General features: G+C 39.2%; 4 protein-coding genes across 4 annotated transcripts in view; 1 reads left to right on the top strand and 3 right to left on the bottom strand.

The window, feature by feature from the left end:
- The window catches only part of LOC133665465 (translation initiation factor eIF-2B subunit epsilon-like), a 32934-nt gene extending 14170 nt beyond the window's left edge, over window positions 1-18764 (top strand). The window contains exons 7-16 of the mRNA XM_062070766.1: window positions 2475-2787; window positions 7413-7558; window positions 7704-7851; window positions 7915-8016; window positions 8093-8194; window positions 11832-11922; window positions 11995-12118; window positions 13572-13697; window positions 18200-18310; window positions 18567-18764. Coding sequence (XP_061926750.1) covers window positions 2475-2787; window positions 7413-7558; window positions 7704-7851; window positions 7915-8016; window positions 8093-8194; window positions 11832-11922; window positions 11995-12118; window positions 13572-13697; window positions 18200-18310; window positions 18567-18629 — 1326 coding nt within the window. The 3' untranslated portion in view covers window positions 18630-18764. The remainder of the gene's footprint in view (window positions 1-2474; window positions 2788-7412; window positions 7559-7703; window positions 7852-7914; window positions 8017-8092; window positions 8195-11831; window positions 11923-11994; window positions 12119-13571; window positions 13698-18199; window positions 18311-18566) is intronic.
- The window catches only part of casq1a (calsequestrin 1a), a 112208-nt gene that overhangs the window by 40940 nt on the left and 47489 nt on the right, over window positions 1-23779 (bottom strand).
- LOC133665464 (protein phosphatase 1 regulatory subunit 3B-like) lies at window positions 4294-5451 on the bottom strand. The gene has a single exon (XM_062070765.1). It carries the CDS (start codon window positions 5267-5269, stop codon window positions 4505-4507), a length of 765 nt encoding a protein of 254 aa, XP_061926749.1. The 5' UTR covers window positions 5270-5451; the 3' UTR covers window positions 4294-4504.
- LOC133665113 (mitochondrial ubiquitin ligase activator of nfkb 1-A-like) overlaps window positions 23406-23779 on the bottom strand; it is a 6894-nt gene continuing 6520 nt past the window's right edge. The window contains exon 5 of the mRNA XM_062070322.1: window positions 23406-23779. This exon is cut by the window's right edge and continues 1272 nt beyond it. The gene's annotated coding sequence lies outside the window, so the exon portion shown is untranslated.

Below are 23779 nucleotides of genomic sequence, written 5' to 3'. Positions count from 1 at the left end.
TTGATATATAAACTATCAGACTGCGTGGTCGGTAGTAGTGGCTTTCAGTAGGCCTTTAAAGTAGCAATGATTGTCACACACACGAGGTGTGGCGAAATTATTCTCTGCATTCGACCCATCACCCTTGATCACCCCCTGGGAGGTGAGGGGAGCAGTGAGCAGCAGCGGTGGCCGTGCCCGGGAATCATTTTTTGGTGATTTAACCCCCAATTCCAACCCTTGATGCTGAGTGCCAAGCAGGGAGGTAATGGCTCCCATTTGTATAGTCTTTGGTATGACTCGGCCGGGGTTTGAACTCACAACCTACCGATCTCAGGGCGGACACTCTAACCACTAGGCCACTGATGCCATTATTACCCTATTTCCCTATTTTAGAAGGGACATTTTTTCCCCATGCAGATAAATATGTTGTGAATTGATTTATTTACACAAAAATATTTTGTACATTTTTATTTACAAAACCCAAAACCGGTGAAGTTGGCACGTTGTGTAAAAGGTAAATAAAAACAGAATACAACGATTTGCTAATCCTTTCCAACCCATATTCAATTTAATAGACTGCAAAGACAAGATATTTAACGTTCGAACTGGAAAACTTTGTTATTTCTTGCAAATATTAGCTCATTTTGAGTTTGATGCCTGCAACATGTTTAAAAGAAAGCTGGCACACGTGGCAAAAAAGACTTAGAAAGTGGAGGAATGCTCATCAAACACTTATTTCAGGGGTGTCCAAACTTTTTCCACTGAGGGCCGCACACGGAAAAATTAAAGCATGCGGGGGCCATTTTGATATTGTTAATTTTCAAACCATAACAAAATATATGGATTTTTTTTGTTTTTTACCTTTAGGGCTCCCGGGGACCATAAAGGGTCTAAGTCATTAAAATGTTAAAAACAAGGTAAATTTTTTTTATTTTTATTTATATAACGCTTACAGTAAATCTGTACAGTATATCAACTTCAGGTTGATATAAAGTTTAAAGAAACAAAAAGGTTTTATGCCTTTTCTGTCAAAGACAACTTAGCCTGCATGGTAGCTTTGTGTCAACATTGCAACTTTTTCTAGTTAGATTTCACCTCATTCCACTTTTTTAAAGGTTTTTTTAATTTTTGCAATAGCATTTCCAGAATGTGTGGCGGGCCTGTAAACAATTAGCTGCGGGCCGCTAATGGCCCCCGGGCCGCACTTTGGACACCCCTGACTTGTTTGGAACATCCCACAGGTGAACAGGCTAATTGGGAACAGGTGGGTGCCATGATTGGGTATAAAAGTAGATTCCATGAAATGCTCAGTCATTCACAAACAAGGACGGGGCGAGGATCACCACTTTGTCAACAAATGCGTGAGCTAATTGTCGAACAGTTTAAGAACAACATTTCTCAACCAGCTATTGGAAGGAATTTAGGGATTTCACCATCTAGAAAAATCACGTGCCTTTGATCTTCAATCCCTCAGGCGGTACTACATCAAAACTGACCTCAGTGTGTAAAGGATATCACCACATGGGCTCAGGAACACTTCAGAAAACCACTGTCAGTAACTACAGTCGGTCGCTACATCTGTAAGTGCAAGTTAAAACTCTACTATGCAAAGCCAAAGCCATTTATCAACAACACCCAGAAACGCCGCCGGCTTCGCTGGGGCCCGAGCTCATCTAAGATGAACTGATGCAAAGTGGAAAAGTGTTCTGTGGTCTGACGAGTCCACATTTCAAATACTTTTTGGAAACTGTGGAGGTCATGTCCTCTGGACCAAAGAGGAAAAGAACCATCCGGATTGTTCTAGGCGCAAAGTTGAAAAGCCAGCATGTGTGATGGTATGGGGGTGTATTAGTGCCCAAAGCATGGGTAACTTACACATCTGTGAAGGCACCATTAATGCTGAAAGGTACATACAGGTTTTTGAGCAACATATGTTGCCATCGCCCTACTCAGTGGCCTAGTGGTTAGAGTGTCCGCCCTGAGATCGGTAGGTTGTGAGTTCAAACCCCGGCCGAGTCATACCAAAGACTATAAAAATGGGACCCATTACCTCCCTGCTTGGCACTCAGCATCAAGGGTTGGAATTGGGGGTTAAATCACCAAAAATGATTCCCGGGCGCGGCACCGCTGCTGCCCACTGCTCCCCTCACCTCCCAGGGGGTGAACAAGGGGATGGGTCAAATGCAGAGGACAAATTTCACCACACCTAGTGTGTGTGTGACAATCATTGGTACTTTAACTTTAACTTTAACTTTAATCCAAGCAACGTTATCATGGACGCCCCTGCTTATTTCAGCAAGACAATGCCAAGCCACATTCTGCACGTGTTACAACAGCGTGGCTTCGTAGTAAAAGAGTGCGGGTACTAGCTCATACCACAATATACATTTTGTACTGCTTCCTGAATCCTATGCACTGTTCCCCAATATCACATCCTATTAATTCAACACATTTCAACCCCTTTTTTTGTTGTTGTTTGCCTCCCCCATCAGATCCTGGGCAATCAGATACACATGCACGTCACCAAAGACGGTTACGGGGCCCGAGTGTCCAACCTGCTCATGTACGACTCGGTGTCGTCGGACCTGGTGAGGCGCTGGGTCTACCCCCTCACTCCCGAGTCCAATTTTACGGACCAGAAAGGGTGGAGCTGCACGTACTCCCGCCACAACGTCTACCGGGGCTCGGGGGTCAGCCTGGGCCACGGCAGCCAGATGGAGGAGAACGTGCTGATCGGCTGCGACACCAGCGTCGGCGCCAACTGCTTTATCTCCAACAGCGTCATCGGCAACGACTGCACGATAGGTAAGTTACACTGGCAAATAGTCCATAATTGGATTACATAACTTGCTCATACCATACTATAGTGCCAAAAGTATTTAGCCACCCATCCAAATGATCAGAATCACTTGGCCCGACAATTAGTTTGGGACAAATGTTGGTGCAGAACTTTATCTTTTTGAGCCCGCATATAAGGAGGATGAGCTACACGTTTTCGAAGCTGAGTGATACGCAGATCGAGCAAATAGCACTATAGCTAAATGCCAAACAAGAAATATAAACTAGGAACATAACAAAACAATCACTTACTGTACAGAGACGGTATAGTACCGAATATGATTAATTAGTATCGCGGTACTATAGCAATACCGGTTTACCGCACAACCCTAGTCCAGGGACATATTTCCTGAGTTTATAAACATAATATACTTTTTTTTAAAAAAGATTTTGTGAGGCTAAAAAATACTGATGTAATCATAATAGTATCGACTAGATACGCTCCTGTACTTGGTATCATTACATTATCTTTAGTTTTTAAGCCAAAATGTGTCCATCCTCCCTTTTCTGTCCACACACTGTGTCTGCTTGTAAGTTTTTGATTGATTGATTGAGAAGTTTATTGACATCTTAAAGAATTTAATCCATGTAATGTTTTAAAAAAGGCAAATGGACGGCACAAAAAGCCAAAAGGCTTGTTTCCATTGTGGGTCCATTAAATATTCATCACATTTGATACATTCAATAATAAAAGATATACCGTAATTTCCGGACTATAAGCCGCTACTTTTCCCCCTCGTTCTGGTCCCTGCGGCTTATACAAGGGTGCGGCTTATTTACGGCCTGTTCTTCTCCGACACAGACGAAGAGGATTTCGGTGGTTTTAGTACGCAGGAGGAAGACGATGACACAATGATTAAAGACTTAATTTTCATATACCGGTAGGCTGGTTATTTTGATAACGTACAGGCGAGCACTTTGAATTACTTTGCACCGTTGTATTATTTGTACTCTGCACGAATGCTGTTCGCCATGTCAAAGATGTGAAAGTTTGATTGAATGATTGAAAGATTTATTGTTAATAAATGGGACGCTTTGCGTTCCCAAACAGTCATCTCTGTCCCGACAATCCCCTCCGTGGTAGCAGGAACCCCTATATACTACGGTAATTACACATCAAAACCCTGCGGCTTATAGTCGGGTGCGGCTTATATATGGATCAATCTGTATTTTCCCCTAAATTTAGCTGGTGCGGCTTATAGTCAGGTGCGGCTTATAGTCCGGAAATTACGGTATATAACCTGTAACATGTATATAAAAAAATTACGTTAAAAAAATGGAAAAATTATGTACATATACACAGTACTCTGTGATTGTGCGCTGCCAAACATGCTCCTCTGCTCGTAAAACCAGCAATGTCACGACGTATCATGCCTGTAAAAAAAAAAAAAAAAAATTTTTTAAATATGGCGAACCAGTACTTTTCTTTTTTTTTTTTTTTTTTTTTTCAGCAGCATTTTAAATGTTTAATTTAATAAAAGACATTGGAAGACAACAAACAGGTGGCTTTGGTCATGAGGACATGCTTTCATCACAGTGTGCACATTTAAAAAGGTGTGTCTTTATTAAGAAGCCTTTCATTCAGATGATTTAAAATTACAACTTTTTGGTCAGTAGAGGTTGGATGTTGTTTTTCTTTCTTTTTTAAAAGTGCGCGACATAGGCATCTCGTCTTGGCAAGTAGTCAGTAGTACGGGCCCATGTTCTCGTAGCCGGCGTAACTCGGCCACTCGGGGAAGATGCCGTGTCCGCAGGTGGGACTGCCGTATCGGTCCAAGTAGATCCCTGAGTTAAAGTGTCGAGCATCGTCGCGACGCTGCTTGGCCGACGCCCACAGGATGCAGTAGTTCTGGCCGTGGTTGCTGTCCCAGTGCTCGTCGCCGCCCACCTGGTAACAGACGGCGAACTCCACGTGCTGCTGTGGGGGGAGGAGCTCCGGCAGACTCACCTGGAAGCAGAAGGTGTCGCTGTTCCGCGTGGGGTACGAGTCTTTCACATACGCACAGTCCACGTCCGAGTGGCTCTTCCAGGAGTCAAAGGTGACGCGGATCTTGACTCGCTTCTCAAAAGACAGGTTCTTTACCTTGACGGTTCCTGCCAAGGCCTTGTCCTTGAGCACGCAGTGTTCCAGGCATACGCAGTTCCTCTCCAGACACTGGCGGAAGTGCTTGTAATCGGACGACGGTTGGCTGAAGTCCAGGACCAGCTTGTCACCTTTGGCAAGGGGTGCCACGCTCGCTGTCCGACGGATTAGAAGAGGGATCTCAATGGGGTCCGTGAATTGGGAGAAGACCTTGACCCTGGTCAGTGGCAGGCCTCTGTGGTCGGCGAAGGTCACCTGCTTCTTCACTTTGCCGCCCAAGTGACGGTGGGAGGCAGCGGGGGCGCCACTCCTGTAGACCAAGTCCTCTTTGGACAGGTACAGGGGCAGCGCCATGTCCGTCGGCATGTCGGGTTGGGTGGGGTCAGCCACCAGCCACACGAGCTTCAGTCAGCGCGTTAGCTTTAGCATGGCGACCCCTAAAGAAGACAAGCAATTTGATACTGATGGCGACGCTGAGGGTGGGGGGCACCTTTCACCTCATCTGGACTCACTCGCGTGGACGCGCGCCTTTCTGGCGACGTGCTCGCGAGCCCCGAACCAGTACTTTTCAAACGGAGTATAGTACCGTTTTGGATTCATTAGTACCGTGTTACTATACTAGTACCGGTATACCGTACAATCCTAGTTTATGTGTTTTTTTTTTTTTTCCTCAACTCGCCTTTGCATTAAAAGTGCTGTATAAATAACGTTTGATGGATTCATAATTACTAGGGATGTCCGATAATATCGTACTGCCGATAAATGCTTTAAAATGTAATATCGTATATTATCGGTATCGGTTTCAAAATGATCGGTATCGGTTTCAAAAAGTAAAATGTATGGCTTTTTAAAACGCCGCTGTGTACACGGACGTAGGGAGAAGTACAAAGCGCCAATAAACCTTAAAGGCACTGCCTTTGCGTGCCGGCCCAGTCACATAATATCTACGGCTTTTCACCCACACACAAGTAAATGCAAGGCATACTTGGTCAACAGCCATACAGGTCACACTGAGGGTGACCGTATAAACAACTTTAACACTGTTACAAATATGCGCCACACTGTGAACCCACACCAAACAAGAATGACAAACACATTTCGGGAGAACATCCGCACCGTAACACAACAGAACAAAACCCAGAACCCCTTGCAGCACTAACTCTTCCGGGACGCTACAATATACACCCCCCCCCCCTCCTCAACCCCGCCCACCTCAACCTCCTCATGCTGTCTCAGGGAGAGCATGTCCCAAATTCCAAGCTGCTGTTTTGAGGCATGTTAAAAAAAATAATGCACTTTGTGACTTCAATAATAAATATGGCAGTGCCATGTTGGCACTTTTTTTCCATAACTTGAGTTGATTTATTTTGGAAAACCTTGTTACATTGTTTAATGCATCCAGCGGGGCGTCACAACAAAATTAGGCATAATAATGTGTTAATTCCACGACTGTATACCGTATTTCCTTGAATTGGCACCGGCAATATGGTATTCGCATGCCTCGAATTACAGCTGGGTCAAACTCGTTTCGCAAAACAATTAGCGCATGCTTGGCACTTCCGCCGGGTCAAATATGAGTCATTAAATGACTCCCGCCTCCTGGTGGTAGAGGGCGCTAGTGATCGTTCTTGCGACTGCTGGTACTGTGCAGCAGAAGAAGACAACCGACAGAAAGAGTGCGCAGCCATTGTTTGCTTGGACTTTTACCATGGAGGATTACATATCTAAAATAAAACAGTTTTCTAAACTGGACTTTCAATAGAAGCAGGAGGTAATACTTAAAAGGAAGATCTCCATCGAGACAGAGACTTTTAAAACTGAAGAAAGATAAGGAAGACTTCTATATCGATGCTTTTCTTCAAAAGGAGCTGGCATGGACTCATTTATACCTAAAGGTAAAACAACGTTTTTTTTATTAAATGTGCTAATCATGATAAGGTAAGCGCCGGAGTGAGAAGAGGTTTTAAAATAATTAGCGCATGCTTGGCCATCCCGCAGGCTTCCGGTAAGCGCCGGAGTGACAGGAGGTTTTAAATTAATTAGCGCCCCTGCGGCTATTCAAGGAAATACGGTATATCTGTATCGGTTGATATCGGAATCGGTAATTAAGAGTTGGACAATATCGGAATATCGGCAAAAAAGCCATTATCGGACATCTCTACCTGTAACATGTATATAAAAAATTATGTTAAAAAAAAATGGAAAAAATATGTACATATACACAGTACTCTGTGATTGTGCACTGCCAAACATGCTCCTCTGCTCGTAAAACCAGCAATGTCACGACGTGATGACGACGCGGCGTCATGCCTATAAAAAAAAAAGGCAAACCATTACTTTTCAAACAGAGTATAGTACCGTTTTTGATTCATTAGTACCTTGATACTATACTAGTACTGGTACATAGTACAACCCTAGTTTATGTGTTTTTGTCTTTTTTTTCCCTCAACTCGCCTGTGCATTAAAAGTGCTTTATAAATAAAGTTACAAATGTTTTTTCCTGCAACAGGCGACAATGTCATCTTGGACCACGCCTACATCTGGAATCATGTCCAGGTGGCCAGCAACGTGCGGATCAGTCATTCTGTGGTCTGTGACAAGGCCGAGGTCAAAGAAGGCGTCACGCTCAACAAACAGTGCGTCCTGGCGTATAATGTGAGCAACTCCCTGAAAAGCGTCTGTCTAACATTGTTTTATGTGGAAACACTAACATGTTGTCATTAATGGATATTATTAAAAGTGGTCACCATGGCAACCGAAGCAGACTTCCTATATTAAGCAACGCTCTCTTCCTCGCCAGGTGGTGATTGGACCTCGCGTCTCTTTGCCCGAGGGCACTGTGGTGTCCATGCACCATCCGGCGGAGGAGGAGGAAGAGGAAGATGACGACGAATTCCTCAGCGACGACGCCACGGTGGGGCAGAGCGAGGACCACGCCAAACAGAAAGGTGCGGCTCGGTAAGCCTCGACGCGTTGGCCGTGTTTGAGCCGTAGTCGCTGTTCCTTCGCAGTTTTCAACCCGGCGGAGGTGGGAGCAGAGGGACAAGGCTACATCTGGAAAGTCGGCAGCCTGAGTGACACGGACGATGAGGAGCTGTCACATTGTCTGTGGGGTAGGCCGGCACTCTGGTGATGTGTTCACACTTTCCACAATGCAGCTGTCTCTCACACACGCTCATTTTCTCCCAGGTTTGACCTTGAACCCGGAGCTTGAGAGCGAGAGCGAGGACAGCGAGCCCGACGGTCCTGATGATCCAGTCATTCCCTCACCTGAGATGGATGATGTCAATGGTGAGGTTTCTTTTTTTTTACCTAACAGACCAACGGTGGATCTTTGCAGGCCAACAGAGAGATGTAGTGTCTGCTACTTTAGTGACTTTTATGCCAAAGAAATGTAGATTGCAAGATAGTGTTGCGTCGACCAGCGTTCCTCCAATGGGGAATTCAAATTGCTAGTCTCTCCCAGATTCTTTTTATGGCAATAAGCTGATGTTTATATTCAATCACCAGGCAGTAGTTGGTATTTTGTGGTTTATTCTCCAAGCTTAGAGGACAAACGTGAGACCAACCCAGTACACAAGCGTTCCCTCGCCCGGTCTAGCTCGGTCTTCCAAAACCCCGGAACTCCTGTGTACTTCCCTCTGTCTCTCGCCCCCACCTTCGTTGTTCCTTGCCCCCACCTTACAGAAATGAATACAGATGTCCATTGTATCTGTTATCTCAAGCCGGCCCGAGAAGGGAGCAGGGAGGGTTCCTTCTTCTGTCTCCTACATTCCAGAACTATGAAGGCCAGACCATATCGTGCACGTTGAAAACTCAAAAGAGAACAAAATGGAGCTGGTTTGCAATACGACCACGAAACTAGAGAAATAACACTTAAATATGAATATATGTAATTATCCACGTCTGTCAATAGCAAAGTGGTTTGTCGCCTTAAACCCCTTAGTGCACTTCAATATGTGTATGGAGTACACTTCAATATGTATGCTATAGGATACAGTGTTTCCCATAAACTGCCAAGATACCTGTGGCAGTGGGGGCGTGGCTATGGGCGTGGTCACCATGACATCATTGAGTAATTTGCATAATTTACTACAATGATATGATTTTCTCTAAAAAGGCTCAAAAAATGTATACTTACTAATTAATAATAACCGTTTTGTTTTAAACGTCCATCCATCCATCCATTTTACAATATAACTACAACACTTTATGTACATATTTATATACAGATTTGAACAATAAGTTATTCACTGAAATATATTTATTAATTGTGGTTCTTACAAAAAATATATCTTATAAAAATATAAAAGCTAAAATGTCTCTTAAAGCTCTGCCCCTTTAATTAGTGCATACTAAATAATTTAACTTTAGCCTACTACTACAACCATATTATTTACCAGCAACATAAAGTGAAACAGAGGCAGAGGTGTCCTGCCACAGTCAGTAACAAATAAACAGAAAACAGTAGTGGTGGTAGATAGACACAGAGCTTCATCAAACATCTGATCCACTGAACAAAGAGCTCCAAAAATCTTGATCCTACACTTCTCTTTTGTAAAGTAAATCTAAACAGCCGATATGGGCATCTACATCAACTATAGGATTTGCCTGAGAAGCTGGACAGGACTAAAAAAAAACATTAAAAAAAAAAAAAAAAATCTATTTGTAGCGGCCTTAATTCTTTCGTGGCGGGCCGCCATAAATAAATGAATGTGTGGGAAACACTGGGATAGGATAGGATAGGACTTTATTGTCATTGCATTTTTTTCCGCTCCCTTTTTCTCCCTGCTTGCTCTCTTTGTTTTGTCTTGTCTACACTTTTTTTGAAGCCTCTTTCTTTGCGCTGTCCTCCAAATCTAAACGTCAGACATGGAAATGATCAGATGGACTCTCGACCCAATTGACAAAATCTTCTCGACGAGGAAAAGAGGTTCTGGGGAGCCTGGCTGCCCTGATTGAACCATCGCTGCGGGGTACGTGAGAGATTCCTGGGATAAATGGAGAATCATGTGCCTCTCAGTCCTTTCCATCGAGGGCGTGGAAGACATCTACCTATTTGGAACCGTGATCGCGGGGCGCCTGCTGATTGGGCTGGTGTATCGTCAAATTCGTAAGACGATGGCAGCCACTCAAGGAGCCCAAAGGCTGTTCGTCGCAATGGAAGGTTTGGGCCAGGCTGTGGGATCACAGTCTGGGGCGATTTCTGAACTGAATCGCAAGATGGATCACATCATGGAAAAGCTGGTTGAAAGGGAACAGATATGAGAGCCAGCATGGACGAATAGAACAGACAAGCCATTGTCATGTCTGCTCGCGGAAAAACAAAAATCCTAATCTACGATTTGACTCCCTCGAATGGCCTTGACGCTGCAACAACAGGAGCAGGCTGTTCTGAAAACATCCCCCCGAGGACACCTCAATGATGGACGCTTTTGACCTCCCTCCCTCCTCAACGACACCTGGAGTCGAACTTTTGCTTGCATGCAGAACGGCCCCAGGCCTATGGGCACTACATCAACACACCCAAGACTTAGACAAACTTTAATAATCCACAAGGGAAATTGTTCCACACAGTAGCTCAGTTACAATGATGGAAAGTGTAAGGATGGAAAGGACAATGCAGGTATAAATAGACTAAATTTAGCGATATAAAATCTAACACAGTATATTATATACACAGATATATTATATTATGCCTATAACATAAATACAATATATACCAATGACCACGTACAATATTACAGTATATGTGACAGCAGCAGCATAAAATAGAGAGTAGATCCAGCAGAAAATAGACATTAAAAACAAAGAGAAGTAGCTGACATGGAAGGAGTCAGGTAATAGGCAGATATCATCTATTGCTGTATGGCGAGTGATTATACAGCTGGATGGAGTGCGGAATGAAGGAGTTCTTGAATCGCACAGTGCAGGAGGGAAGCTGAAGGAGCCTGTGGGCATACACACACACACACACCCCTACGCCCACCCCACGCCTTCACCACCGCTTGGATTCCCCTTCGGGGTGATGTACGGCTGGCAGCGCTTCATAGCAGCAGTCGACCTCCAGGGTAATACTGTGGAATTATGAAATGAAAACAGAGCTTTTTGTATAGGATTCTACGGGTACCATAACTTCCGTTACTCTGACTTCGTCACGCGCATACGTCATCATACCGCGACGTTTCAGCCGGATATTTCCCGGGAAGTTTTAAATGTCACTTTATAAGTTAACCCGGCCGTATTGGCATGTGTTGCAATGTTAAGATTTCATCATTGATATATAAACTATCAGACTGCGTGCTCGGTAGTAGTGGCTTTCAGTAGGCCTTTAAATGTAACTTGTTTATGTGTGCATGGCATGGAGGGTTTTTTTCCCCACTCCAGACTAGGCCCCCTTAGGAGCCTAGTCTAGATTGTATTTTTTTTACTCATCTTCCCCAGCGTTTTACCTTTTCCCCACCTTTTACGGGGCGCCTCAGCGTTCCTGTTCTGTAACCCTGTACACTGTTTGTTTGTCTAATCTTGAACCGGTTTGTGCTGAAAACATAGTTTCGTTGTACTTGTGCAATGACAATAAAGTCCTATCCTATCCCATATTATGGAAGAAGTGTTAACATGTTAGAATTTTAGCCACTTTTGTAGGTATAACACTTAAAGTCATGGTTATTTACTTAAAGTCTTGCGAGCATGTTAACAGTCAGCATGCATTTTAGCCAATTTTGGAGGCATAAAACTATAAGTAATATTATTACTTTTGTACTATGGAAAAAATTTGGAGAAATACTTAATTTTCCAGAATGCTTTGGGCATTTCTGTTTAATTTTAGTGTTTTTTAAAGTATTTTTACAAAAATGTTAATAATTGTGAATTAATAAACATTCCAAAGATATTCTAACCAAAGAATCCAATGACTTTGTACCTGTAGTGTTCCAGAAGGAGGTGGTGGGTACTCTACAAAGAGGCTTGGAAGAAAACATCAGCTGTGACAACCTGGTGCTCGAGATCAACTCTCTCAAGTAGGTGCTAACATCAAGTTAGCACTTTTTTTTTTACATTTTTGTGGAGTGTGCTGAGCCGTCTTCCTGCAGGTATGCCTACAACATCACTCTGAAGGAGGTGATGCAGATACTGACCCGGGTGTTGTTGGAGACCCCCTTCCAGCAGCAAGGCCCACAGCTCACCGCATCCCAATACTTCGCCATGCTTCTGCCGGTAAATCTTCTCTTTGACTTCTATTGTGTGGACTAAAGGACTGAGACATTGTGTTACAGGTGAAACATTAGTACAAAACCCAAAACCAGTGAAGTTGGCACATTGTGTAAATGGTAAATAAAAACAGAATACAATGATTTGCTTATATTATACTTATATTTAATTAAATAGACTGCAAAGACAAGATATTTCATGTTCCAACTGGAAAACTTTTGTTATTTTTTGCAAATATTAGCTCATTTGGAACTTGATGCCTCCAACGTGTTTCAACAAAGCTGGCACAAGTGGCAAAAAAGACTGAGAAAGTTGAGGAATGCTCATCAAACACTTATTTGGAACATCCCACAGGTGAACAAGCTAATTGGGAACAGGTGGGTGCCATGATTGGGTATAAAAGCAGCTTCCATGAAATGCTCAGTCATTCACAAACAAGGACGGGGCGAGGGTCACCACTTTGTCAACAAATGCGTGAGCAGTTTAACAGTTAAAAAACATTTCTCAACGAGCTATTGCAAGGAATTTAGGGATTACACCATCTACGGTCTGTAATATCATCAAAAGGTTCAGAGAATCTGGAGAAATCACTGCAGGTACGTAACCTTTGATCCCTCAGGCGGTACTGCATCAAAAAGCGACATCAGTGTGTAAAGGATATCACCACATGGGCTCAGAAAAACTTGAGAAAACCATTGTCAGTAACTACAATTTGTCGCTACATCTGTAAGTACAAGTTAAAACTCTACTATGCAAAGCCAAAGCCATTTATCAACAACACCCAGAAACGCCGCCGGCTTCGCTGGGGCCCGAGCTCATCTAAGATGGACTGATACAAAGTGGAAAAGTTTTCTGTGGTCTGACGAGTCCACATTTCAAATTGTTTGCGGAAACTGTGGACGTCGTGTCCTCCGGACCAAAGAGGAAAAGAACCATCCGGACTCTTATAGGCGCAAAGTTTAAAAGACAGCATCTGTGATGGTATTGTATAAAAATATGATATAATATATCAGTATATATTATATACTGTATATATGTGAATTATATTTTGTATAAAGCGCTTTACATTGTGAAACCTAATATCTAAGTTAAACCAGAGTGGGTGGCACTGGGAGGAGGTGGGTAAAGTGTCTTGCCCAAGGACACAACGGCAGTGACTAGGTTGGCAGATGCGGGGATCGAACCTGGAACCCTCAAGTTGCTGGCACGGCCGCTCTACCAACCGAGCTATACCGCTATATGTAAATATTTAATATGTTACATTTTATATTGCTACTATGGCACATTTTTAGTCTACTTTATACCTGCATTATCCTTTCCATCCTTACCCTTTCCATCCTTTGTAACTGAGCTACTGTGTGGAACAATTTCCCTTGTGGATCAATAAAGTTTGTCTAAGTTTTGTCACTTTTCCTTCAAGAATAAGCGGCCTCTAACAAAATGTTGGCTCCGTCCTCAGTTATTGAAGAAATGGTCGCCCGTGTTCAAGAACTACGTGAAGAGGTCCCGGGACCAGCTGGACTGTCTGTCGGCTTTTGAGGAGCACTTCCTGGAGCAGGACAGCCACTGGGTGGCCATGGGCAAGGTGAGGCTCGTCAATGATAACAGCAGCATCGTATGGAGGTCGACGCCCGTGTCGCCGACTTGACGCTTCGCTTGATTTGATTTTGATTTTTTATTAAGGATCCCCATTAGCTGGTTGCCACAACAACCCACTACACTGCAAAAAGTCAGTGTTCAAAAACAAGAAAAAAATATATAAAAATTAGGGGTATTTTATTTGAACTAAGCAAAATTATCTGCCAATAGAACAAGAAAATTCGGCTTGTCAAGACTTTCCAAAACAAGTAAAATTAGATCATCTCAATGAACCCAAAAATACCTTAAAATAAGTATATTCTCACTAATAACAAGTGCACTTTTCTTGGTAGAAAACAAAATGAGACCTTTTTGCTCAATATGTTGAAAAATTTTCTTAAATGAAGTAAATGCTAGTGCCATTATCTTGACATAATGATGTGCATCATGATTTTTTATTTCATGCTTGAAGTAAGAAATGATTACTTTAAAAAAGTAGTTTCATACTTGTGAGTGTTGATGACACAGCTTTGCAACACTTGATATTCTAGTTTCAAGCATGTTTTACTCAATATAGGTCAGGGGTGCTCATTACGTCGATCGCGATTTACCGGTCGATCGCGGAGGGTGTGTCAGTCGTTCGCCAGCCAGGCATTAAAAAAATAGTCCTAAAAATGAGCGATCATAAATCTTCACTATGACGTCACTTGATTGACATTCACGGCACCCGAGGGTCTTCTGAGATGACGCTGGCTGCTGCCAGATCATTATTAAGAAAAAAATTACCGACAGGAAGGCGAGAAACACTTTTTATTTCAACAGACTCTGGCGCCGTACCTGCCGTCAAAACTCCAAAGACCGACTGCACAGTTCCTGCCTTCACAATAAAAGCTCTGCTTCATCCTGCCTGCGCTAAGAGTCTCAGAAAGCTAGCGTGCACAAGCTAGCATGCTACGGAGTTTGCCGCTAATGTATTTCTTGTAAAGTGTATACAAAGGAGTATTGAAGCTGGACAAATAAGATGACAAAAAGCAACCACTTTCATGTGGTATTGGACAGAAAGGAGGACTTTTTTCTCCTCCATTTGAAAATGTGGACGTTATCATCACTACTGTCTGATTCCTATCAATGCAAGTCATCAGAATCAGGTAATACACCAACTTATATTCTTGTCTTCATGAAAGAAAGGAATCTATATGTGTTAAACATGCATGTATTATCATTAAACACCTTTAACTTGTTAACAATATTAACTATATGTGTTAAACATGCTTGTATTATCATTAAACACCTTTAACGTGTTAACAATATTAAGTATATGTGTTAAACATGCTTGCATTATCTTTAAACACCTTAAACATGTAACAATATTAACTATATGTATTAAACATTCTTGTATTATCATTAAACACCTTTAATTTATTAAAAATATTAACTATATGTGTTAAACATGCTTGCATTATCATTAAACACCTTTAACTTGTTAACAAAACATATAATTCATAAATAAGTAAATATAAATGATATATATGAATGAGGTAGATCCCCGCGACTTGATCAATTGAAAAGTAGCTCGCCTGCAGAAAAAGTGTGAGCACCCCTGATATAGGTCATAAAATCTCAGCTACAAGCTGTAATATCTTACTGAGATAATTTAGGAACAAAACCCTTAAAATAAGTAAAACACTAACATAAAATCTGCTTAGTGAGAAGAATGATCTTATCAGACAGAAAATAAGCAAATATCGCCCTTATTTGACATATTTACTCTTACTTAGATTTCAGTTTTTGCAGTGTAGTCTTCTTGGGGTCCACAAACTCCATACAATTACAAGTAAAAGCATATAATTATAACTACACAAATACAGAAACAAATAAAAGCATCAATAAGCAAACAATTTACAGTCACAGAATAATAATTACCATATAGATATAACTACACAATACAAAACCAAACATAAATCATCAACAAGCAAACTAATTTACAGACTCAGATCAAATATTACTTTCCTTTTAAAAACCTGTTTACTTTCAATGCCGGGGAGAATTCCAGGCAGGTTATTCCAGAACTTGGTGCTCACCCAGACCGAAATGTACTTGGAGATCGTTACCGAATCAATTTTAAAGGCCTACTGAAATGAATTTTTTTTATTTAAACGGGGATAGCAGATCTATTCTATGTGTCATACTTGATCATTTCGCGATATTGCCATATTTTTGCTGAAAGGATTTAGTATAGAACAACGACGATAAAGATTGCAACTTTTGGTATCTGATAAAAAAAAGGCTTGCACCTACCGGAAGTAGCGTGACGTAGTCAGTTGAACATATACGCAAAGTTCCCTATTGTTTACAATGATGTCCGCATGAAGTGAGAGAGATTCGGACCGAGAAAGCGACAATTTCCCCATTAATTTGAGCGAGGATGAAAGATTTGTGGATGAGTAAAGTGCAAGTGAAGGACTAGTGGGGAGTTGAAGCTATTCAGATAGGGAAGATGCTGTGAGAGGCGGGGGTGACCTGATATTCAGCTGGGAATGACTACAACAGTAAATAAACACAAGACATATATATACTCTATTAGCCACAACACAACCAGGCTTATATTTAATATGCCACAAATTAATCCTGCATAAAAACACCTGCGTGTTTGTTATGCTAGCTCCTAGCTCCTCTGCTAGCTCCTAGCTCCATAGAACACGCCAATACAATTCAAACACCTGATCAACACACACAATCACTCAGCCCAAAAGACCGTTTACCTAACCCAAGGTTCATAAAGCTTATATATTTTTAAAAAGTTACGTACGTGACGCGCACATACGGTCAAGTTATCGAATGTTTAGCAGCCAAGGCTGCATACTCACGGTACCTGATATTCAGCTGGGAATGACTACAACAGTAAATAAACACAAGACATATATATACTCTATTAGCCACAACACAACCAGGCTTATATTTAATATGCCACAAATTAATCCTGCATAATAACACCTGCGTGTTTGTTATGCTAGCTCCTAGCTCCTCTGCTAGCTCCTAGCTCCATAGAACACGCCAATACAATTCAAACACTTGATCAACACACACAATCACTCAGCCCAAAAGACCGTTCACCTAACCCAAGGTTCATAAAGCTTATATATTTTTAAAAAGTTACGTACGTGACGCGCACGTACGGTACGGTACGTGTTATGCTAGCTCCTAGCTCCTCTGCTAGCTCCTAGCTCCATAGAACACGCCAATACAATTCAAACACATGATCAACACACACAATCACTCAGCCCAAAAGACCGTTCACCTAACCCAAGGTTCATAAAGCTTATATATTTTTAAAAAAGTTACGTACATACGCAAAAAAAAAGCCAAAGCTGCATACTCACAGTAGCACGTCTGCGTCTTTGTCATCCAAATCAAAGTAATCCTGGTAAGAGTCTGTGTTGTCCCAGTTCTCTACAGGCGTCTGTGTATCCAAATCAAAAGTCCTCCTGGTTAGAGTCTCTGTTATCCGAGTTCTTCCATCTTGACTGCATCTTTCGGGAATGTAAACAAAGAAGCGCCGGCTGTGTACTGTTGTGGCTGACTACGTTCGAAAAATACGTCCATTTCGCACCGACAACTTTCTTCTTTGCTTGCTCGGCTTCCTTCTCCATAATGCAATGAACATGATTGAAACAGATTCACGAACACAGATGTCCAGAATACTGTGGAATTATGAAATGAAAACAGAGCTTTTTCGTATCGGCTTCAATGTGGAAGGCATACCCGTGTTCGCCGGGCTACGTCACGCGCATACGTCATCCTCAGAGGCGTTTCGAACCGGAAGTTTAGCGGCAAATTTAAAATGTCACTTTATAAGTTAACCCGGCCGTATTGGCATGTGTTATAATGTTAAGATTTCATCATTGATATATAAACTATCAGACTGCGTGGTCGGTAGTAGTGGGTTTCAGTAGGCCTTTAAACTCCTTCTATTTGTTTTTAAATGTCTGAAAAACCTCGCTCCAAAATATCTCTCCGACCTCCTTCAGCCTTACTGCCCCACCCGATCCCTAAGATCAGCCGATCGGCTGCTACTGACGGTCCCTGACACAAGGCTGAAGCTTAGAGGTGACAGAGCTTGCGCCGCTGCTGCTCCCAAGCTCTGGAACGACCTACCTCTGAGTGTTAGATAGGCCTCCTCTCTTCCTGTTTATAAATCTCTCTTAAAAACATACTTTTATTCCATGGCTTTTAACACTGAGTGATATCCATCCTGCAATGGCGCCCCATAATACACCTGCTGTGAACCTGTTTTTATGTTCTATTTATTTTAGTTATTTATTTTTTATTGTGCTCTGTTTGTGTTGTGTTGTGTTGTGTTTGCTCGGTTCTCGTATTATCTTTTAACCTGCCCATTGTACAACACTTTGGCTACCCCTGTGGTAAATTTTAAATGTGCTTTATAAATAAAGTTGATTTGAGATGAAACGCTTCCATTTTTTATTTTTATTTTTTTTTCCCACCACCTAGATCCTGATGACCATGTACCAACTGGAGATCCTGGAGGAGGAGATGATCCTTCGCTGGTTTTCCCAAGGAGACACAACTGACAAGAGCAAGCAGCTGCGCAAGAACCAGGGGGTAGGTGTGCACTCCACACCTGGAGGTTTTTGGAGGTTTTTTTATAGCGCTTTATAGGCGAATTAGAGCGAATACCATTACCTGCATTGTGAGCCATCACTTGCTAGCGTTTATTTACGAGTTAGTCCATGAACGAAAAATAAAAACATGTGTGCTTGTGAATAAAAAGACAACATTGGGGGGAAAAAGTGCAGTTCCCGGGGGGAATAGGTTGTCGTCGTCTACAACCATCCGTTATCTTTTTGTCTCCCTGCAGCTTCAGAAGTTCATCCAGTGGCTGGAGGAAGCCGAGGAGTCTTCGGGGGGAGATGAAGAATAGCCGGCGGAGACCAAAACTCTCATCTTGCACGTAATATCCAGTTTTTAACTTATACCGCCACATTTTTGTGTGCTGTGAAGGAAACGTTCCAAAATAAAAGCGTGCCATGTGGAAACTCCCTCACACAAATCAGTTTCACAACCAGGCTTGAAAAAAAAAAGAGACAATATCAGAATATTGGGGTGAAAACAACCATTTTTTAAATCGGCAATCACAATGCGATAAAGATATTTATAATTACAATGTTTACAGCGTTAAAATGCACCGATCACAATCATTTCCTTTTATGACTGACAAAGCAGCAAATCACAATGTTTTAAATTCACGTTTCGTCACATTGCTATTAATATTTGACTTGTATTTAATCACCAATCATTGCGTAAACCAATGAATCCCATCTTAAAAAAAAAAAGTATGAACTTCTTACATCAGGGGTGTCCAAACTTTTTCCACTGAGGGCCGCACACTGAAAAACCAAAGCAAGCGGGGGCCATTTTGATATTTTTTTATTTTAGAAACCAATACAATATATGTATAAGAAATATACATTTAGGCCTCCACTCAGGCTTGATCCCAGAGACCCCAAAGGGTTTTGGTAAAAAAAAAACATAAATGTGTCATTATTCAGTATTATTATTATTCAAGTTTTAAATCCCTAGATCAACATTAGGTCTATCTGTCAATATAACGTTTTTAAAGATTTAAGTCGTATGCTCTTTTTGTCAAAGAAAACCCTGTTTTTTTTATGGAAAAAACACAAAATATGCAATATTTTCACCCAATAAAATTGTTAAGTGGAATATTTGAGATTATATAATAATTGGAGCCTTAAAAAGGTCAATAACTCATAACACCATTGATTTTAATTCATTATTATTTTTTGAGCGATGACACTTAAAAACAAATCACACTAAAATTATTGGGGAACCAAAAGGGTCCTACTCATTAAAGTGTTAAAAAATAAGTTATAATTTTTTTTTACTGTTTACTTTTAACACAACAATCTCGAGATCAACTTCAGATTGGGATGTCCGATAATGGCTTTTTGCCGATATCCGATATTCCGATATTGTCCAACTCTTTAATTACCGATACCGATATCAACCGATACCGATATCAACCGATATATGCAGTCGTGGAATTAACACATTATTATGCCTAATTTGGACAACCAGGTATGGTGAAGATAAGGTACTTTTTAAAAAAATTAGTAAAACAAGATAAATAAATTAAAAACATTTTCTTGAATAAAAAAGAAAGTACAACAATATAAAAACAGTTACATAGAAACTAGTAATGAATGAAAATGAGTAAAATTAACTGTTAAAGGTTAGTACTATTAGTGGACCAGCAGCACGCACAATCATGTGTGCTTACGGACTGTATCCCTTGCAGACTGTATTGATATATATTGATATATAATGTAGGAACCAGAATATTAATAACAGAAAGAAACAACCCTTTTGTGTGAATGAGTGTAAATGGGGGAGGGAGGTTTTTTGGGTTGGTGCACTAATTGTAAGTGTATCTTGTGTTTTTTATGTGGATTTAATTAAAAAACAAAAAATAAATAAAAAATAAATAAAAACGATACCGATTAAAAAAAAAAAAAAAACGATACCGATAATTTCCGATATTACATTTTAACGCATATATCGGCCGATATTATCGGCAGGCCGATATTATCGGACATCTCTACTTCAGATCTATCCGTTAATTATAAATTGTATTGTTGTTTATGTTTTTTGTTTGTTCGTTTTAGGCCTTTCTTTAAAAAAAAAAAAACAGCTCAATTTTTTTATATGGCAAACACAAAATATGCAACATTTTCCCCAAAAAATATCACAAAGTGCAATATTTAATGTGACGTAATTGGAGCCTTGGATAGGTCAATAATTCATAATAACATTGATGTTGATTCATTATTGTTTTTTAAAGAAAGAAACAGCCTGCATGGCAGCTTTGTGTTATTAGAGTAAACATTGCATCATTTTCTTGTTACATTTCACCTCTTTGGTCTTTCATACCACTTTTTAGGTTTTTAATTTTTTAAATTGTATTTTAAAATGGGCCGTGGGGCCGTTAAAAAAATGACCTGCGGGCCGCAAATGGCCCCCGGGCCGCACTTTGGACACCCCTGACTTACATAATATTTGCCGTCACCCGCTTTTATTTTTCAACCAATTTGATTTAAAAAAATAAATAAAATAAAATAACATAATTCACTATCATTCAATGAAATGGCTAAAAGTACTGGGGTCTCCAAAATACACCTATAAAAAAAGGAAATGTTCCGTAAATTCCAGTGTTTAGTAAAGCCTTCGGAGGGACTTTGTTTATACATTCATTAGGTCAGAGGCCACAATTGTCTGTCCGAGCTCATTTCCAACATGTCAGGACTCAAGTTCTTCCACACCAAATGTATCCCAGCGTGGATTATTTTGAAAAATATAAGACTGACTTATTCAGACCATGCATATTTGTAGTGTTGATACATAAACTTGAAAAAAAAATTACAATGCATTTTTTTGAGTCAAGACTAGTGATGTGAGATACCGCTGATTTTCTTTCTGATCCGATAACAAGTAATATTCAGGCTGGTATTGGCGATACTGAACCGATACCGATACTTTGTGCATATATACCTAACCAGTCTGCTAAAATTGTTGTTTATTTTAAAATAAAACATCTATCTAAAATAAACAACAGTAAAATGTAAGAACATACAACAAAAATTGAAATGCAATACGAAAAATCTACATTTTTAACTTATTATAATAATAAACTTAGTTATCTATTTCAGATTTTTTTGTCTTTAAATCTATGTATCTGTTTTTCATACTTGACTTTTCAGTATGTGGCCCTTAGTGGAAAAAGTTTATAGACACCCCTGATCTAAAAAATACTTAAAACATAAAGTTTAGTGAATAAAAAAATAAAATACTAACTTATTAAATTTGGAAAAATGTTAGAATACTTAAATTTAATTTAATTAAAAAAAATAATACTAACTTATTTAATTAATTTGGAAAATTCCAACAACCATAACTAACATTGTTAAATATGTAATTGAAGATTATTTTTTGACACACTATTGTATGCAGTTACACAATCATATTATTATTATTTAATTTTTACATGGGGGAAAAACAACAGGAAAAATGTAAGAAAAAAGAGAAAAAAAATTGGTATGTAATTAGAAAAAGCTCAAATGTTCTAACTAATAATTAATAATAATATGATGGATCAGCACTAATACAAAGTCTATTTTTAGCTTCTTTTTTTTTTTAAATACAAAAATATCAATGTGGCCCCACATACTTTTGACTTTTCAGTAAGTGGCCCTTGGTGGAACAAGTATAGACACCCTTGATATAAAATGTTAGAAGCTCTCAAAACAAAAAATACTTGAATTAAATTTAATTAAAAAAGAATACTAACTTATTAATTTGGAAAATTACAACCACAATAAATAACACTGTTAAATATGTAATTGAAGATTATTTTTTTGACACACTATTGTATGCAGTTAATATTATTTTATTTTTACATGGGAAAAAAAAACCAGGATAAATGTAAGAAAAAAGACAAAAAAATTGGTATGTAATTAGAAAAAGCTAAAATGTTCTAACTAATAATTAATAATAATATGATTGGTCACCAATAATACAAAGCTGACACTGTCTATTTTTAGCATTTTTATTTTTATTTTATTAAAAAATATCAATGTGGCCCCACATACTTTTGACTTTTCAGTAAGTGGCCCTTGGTGGAAAAAGTTAAGACACCCCTTATATAAAATGTTAGAAGTTCTCAAAATAACCAATAGTTTAATTTAATTTAATTAAAAAAAGATTACTAACTTGTTTAATTAATTTGGAAAATTAGAACAACCATACTAAACACTGTATGTGTAACTGAAGATTAGTTTTTTGACACACTATTGTATGCAGTTACACAATCATATTAATATTTTATTTTTACATGGGAAAAAACAACAGGAAAAATGTAAGAAAAAAGATTTAAAAAATTGGTATGTAATGAGAAAAAGCTAAAATGTTCTAACTAAGAATTAATAATAAGATTGGTCACCAATAATACAAAGTCTATTTTTAGCATGTTTTTAAAATAAAAAAATATCAATATGGCCCCACATACTTTTGACTTTTAAGTATGCGGCCCTTGGTGGAAAAAGTTAAGACAACCATGATATAAAATGTTAGAAGCTCTCAAAATAAACAATACTTAAATTTTATTTAATTAAAAAATAATACTTATTAAATTAATTTGGAAAATTACAACAACCATAATTAACACTGTTATATATGTAATTGAAGATTATTTTTTGACACACTATTGTATGCAGTTAATATTTAGATAATATTATTTTATTTTTACATGGGAAATAAAAACAGGAAAAATGTAAGAAAAAAGACAAAAAAATTGGTATGTAATTACAAAAAGCTAAAATGTTCTAACTAATAATTAATAATCATATGATTGGTCAGCAATAATACAAAGTCTATTTTTAGCATTTTTTTAAAAATACAAAAATATCAATATGGCCCCACATACTTTTGACTTTTCAGTATGCAGCCCTTGGTGGAACAAGTTTAGACACTCATCACCTAAAATGTTAGAAGCTCTCAAAATAAACAATACTTAAATTTAATTTAATTAAAAAATAATACTAACTTATTAAATTAATTTGGAAAATTACAACAACCATAATAAACACTGTTATATGTGTAACTGAAGATTTTTTTTGACCCACTATTGTATGCAGTTAAATAAATAAATAAATGCAGTTATGCAGTTACACAATCATATTAATATTTAATTTTTACATGGGGAAAAAACAACAGGAAAAATGTAAGAAAAGAGAGAAAAAAAATTGGTATGTAATTAGAAAAAGCTCAAATTTTCTAATAATTAATAATAATAAGATTAGTCACCAATAATACAAAGTCTATTTTTAGCATGTTTTTAAAATACAAAAATATCAATATAGCCCCACATACTTTTGACTTTTCAGTATGCGGCCCTTGGTGGAAAAAGTTAAGACACCCCTGAACTCAAATGTTAGAAGCTCTCAAAATAAACAATTTAATTTAATTAAATTAAAAAATAATACTTATTAAATTAATTTG

This window comes from Entelurus aequoreus, linkage group LG14, assembly GCF_033978785.1.
Source record: "Entelurus aequoreus isolate RoL-2023_Sb linkage group LG14, RoL_Eaeq_v1.1, whole genome shotgun sequence".
Classification (NCBI taxonomy): domain Eukaryota; kingdom Metazoa; phylum Chordata; class Actinopteri; order Syngnathiformes; family Syngnathidae; genus Entelurus; species Entelurus aequoreus.
The sequence above is the reverse complement of the archived record's forward strand: the minus strand, read 5'-3'. Positions and strand labels throughout refer to the sequence as shown.

What these genes read in the sequence shown, in the direction of transcription:
- LOC133665464 (XM_062070765.1), bottom strand. Translation starts at nt 5,269, where the DNA reads ATGCCGACGGACATGGCGCTGCCCCTGTACCTGTCCAAAGAGGACTTG.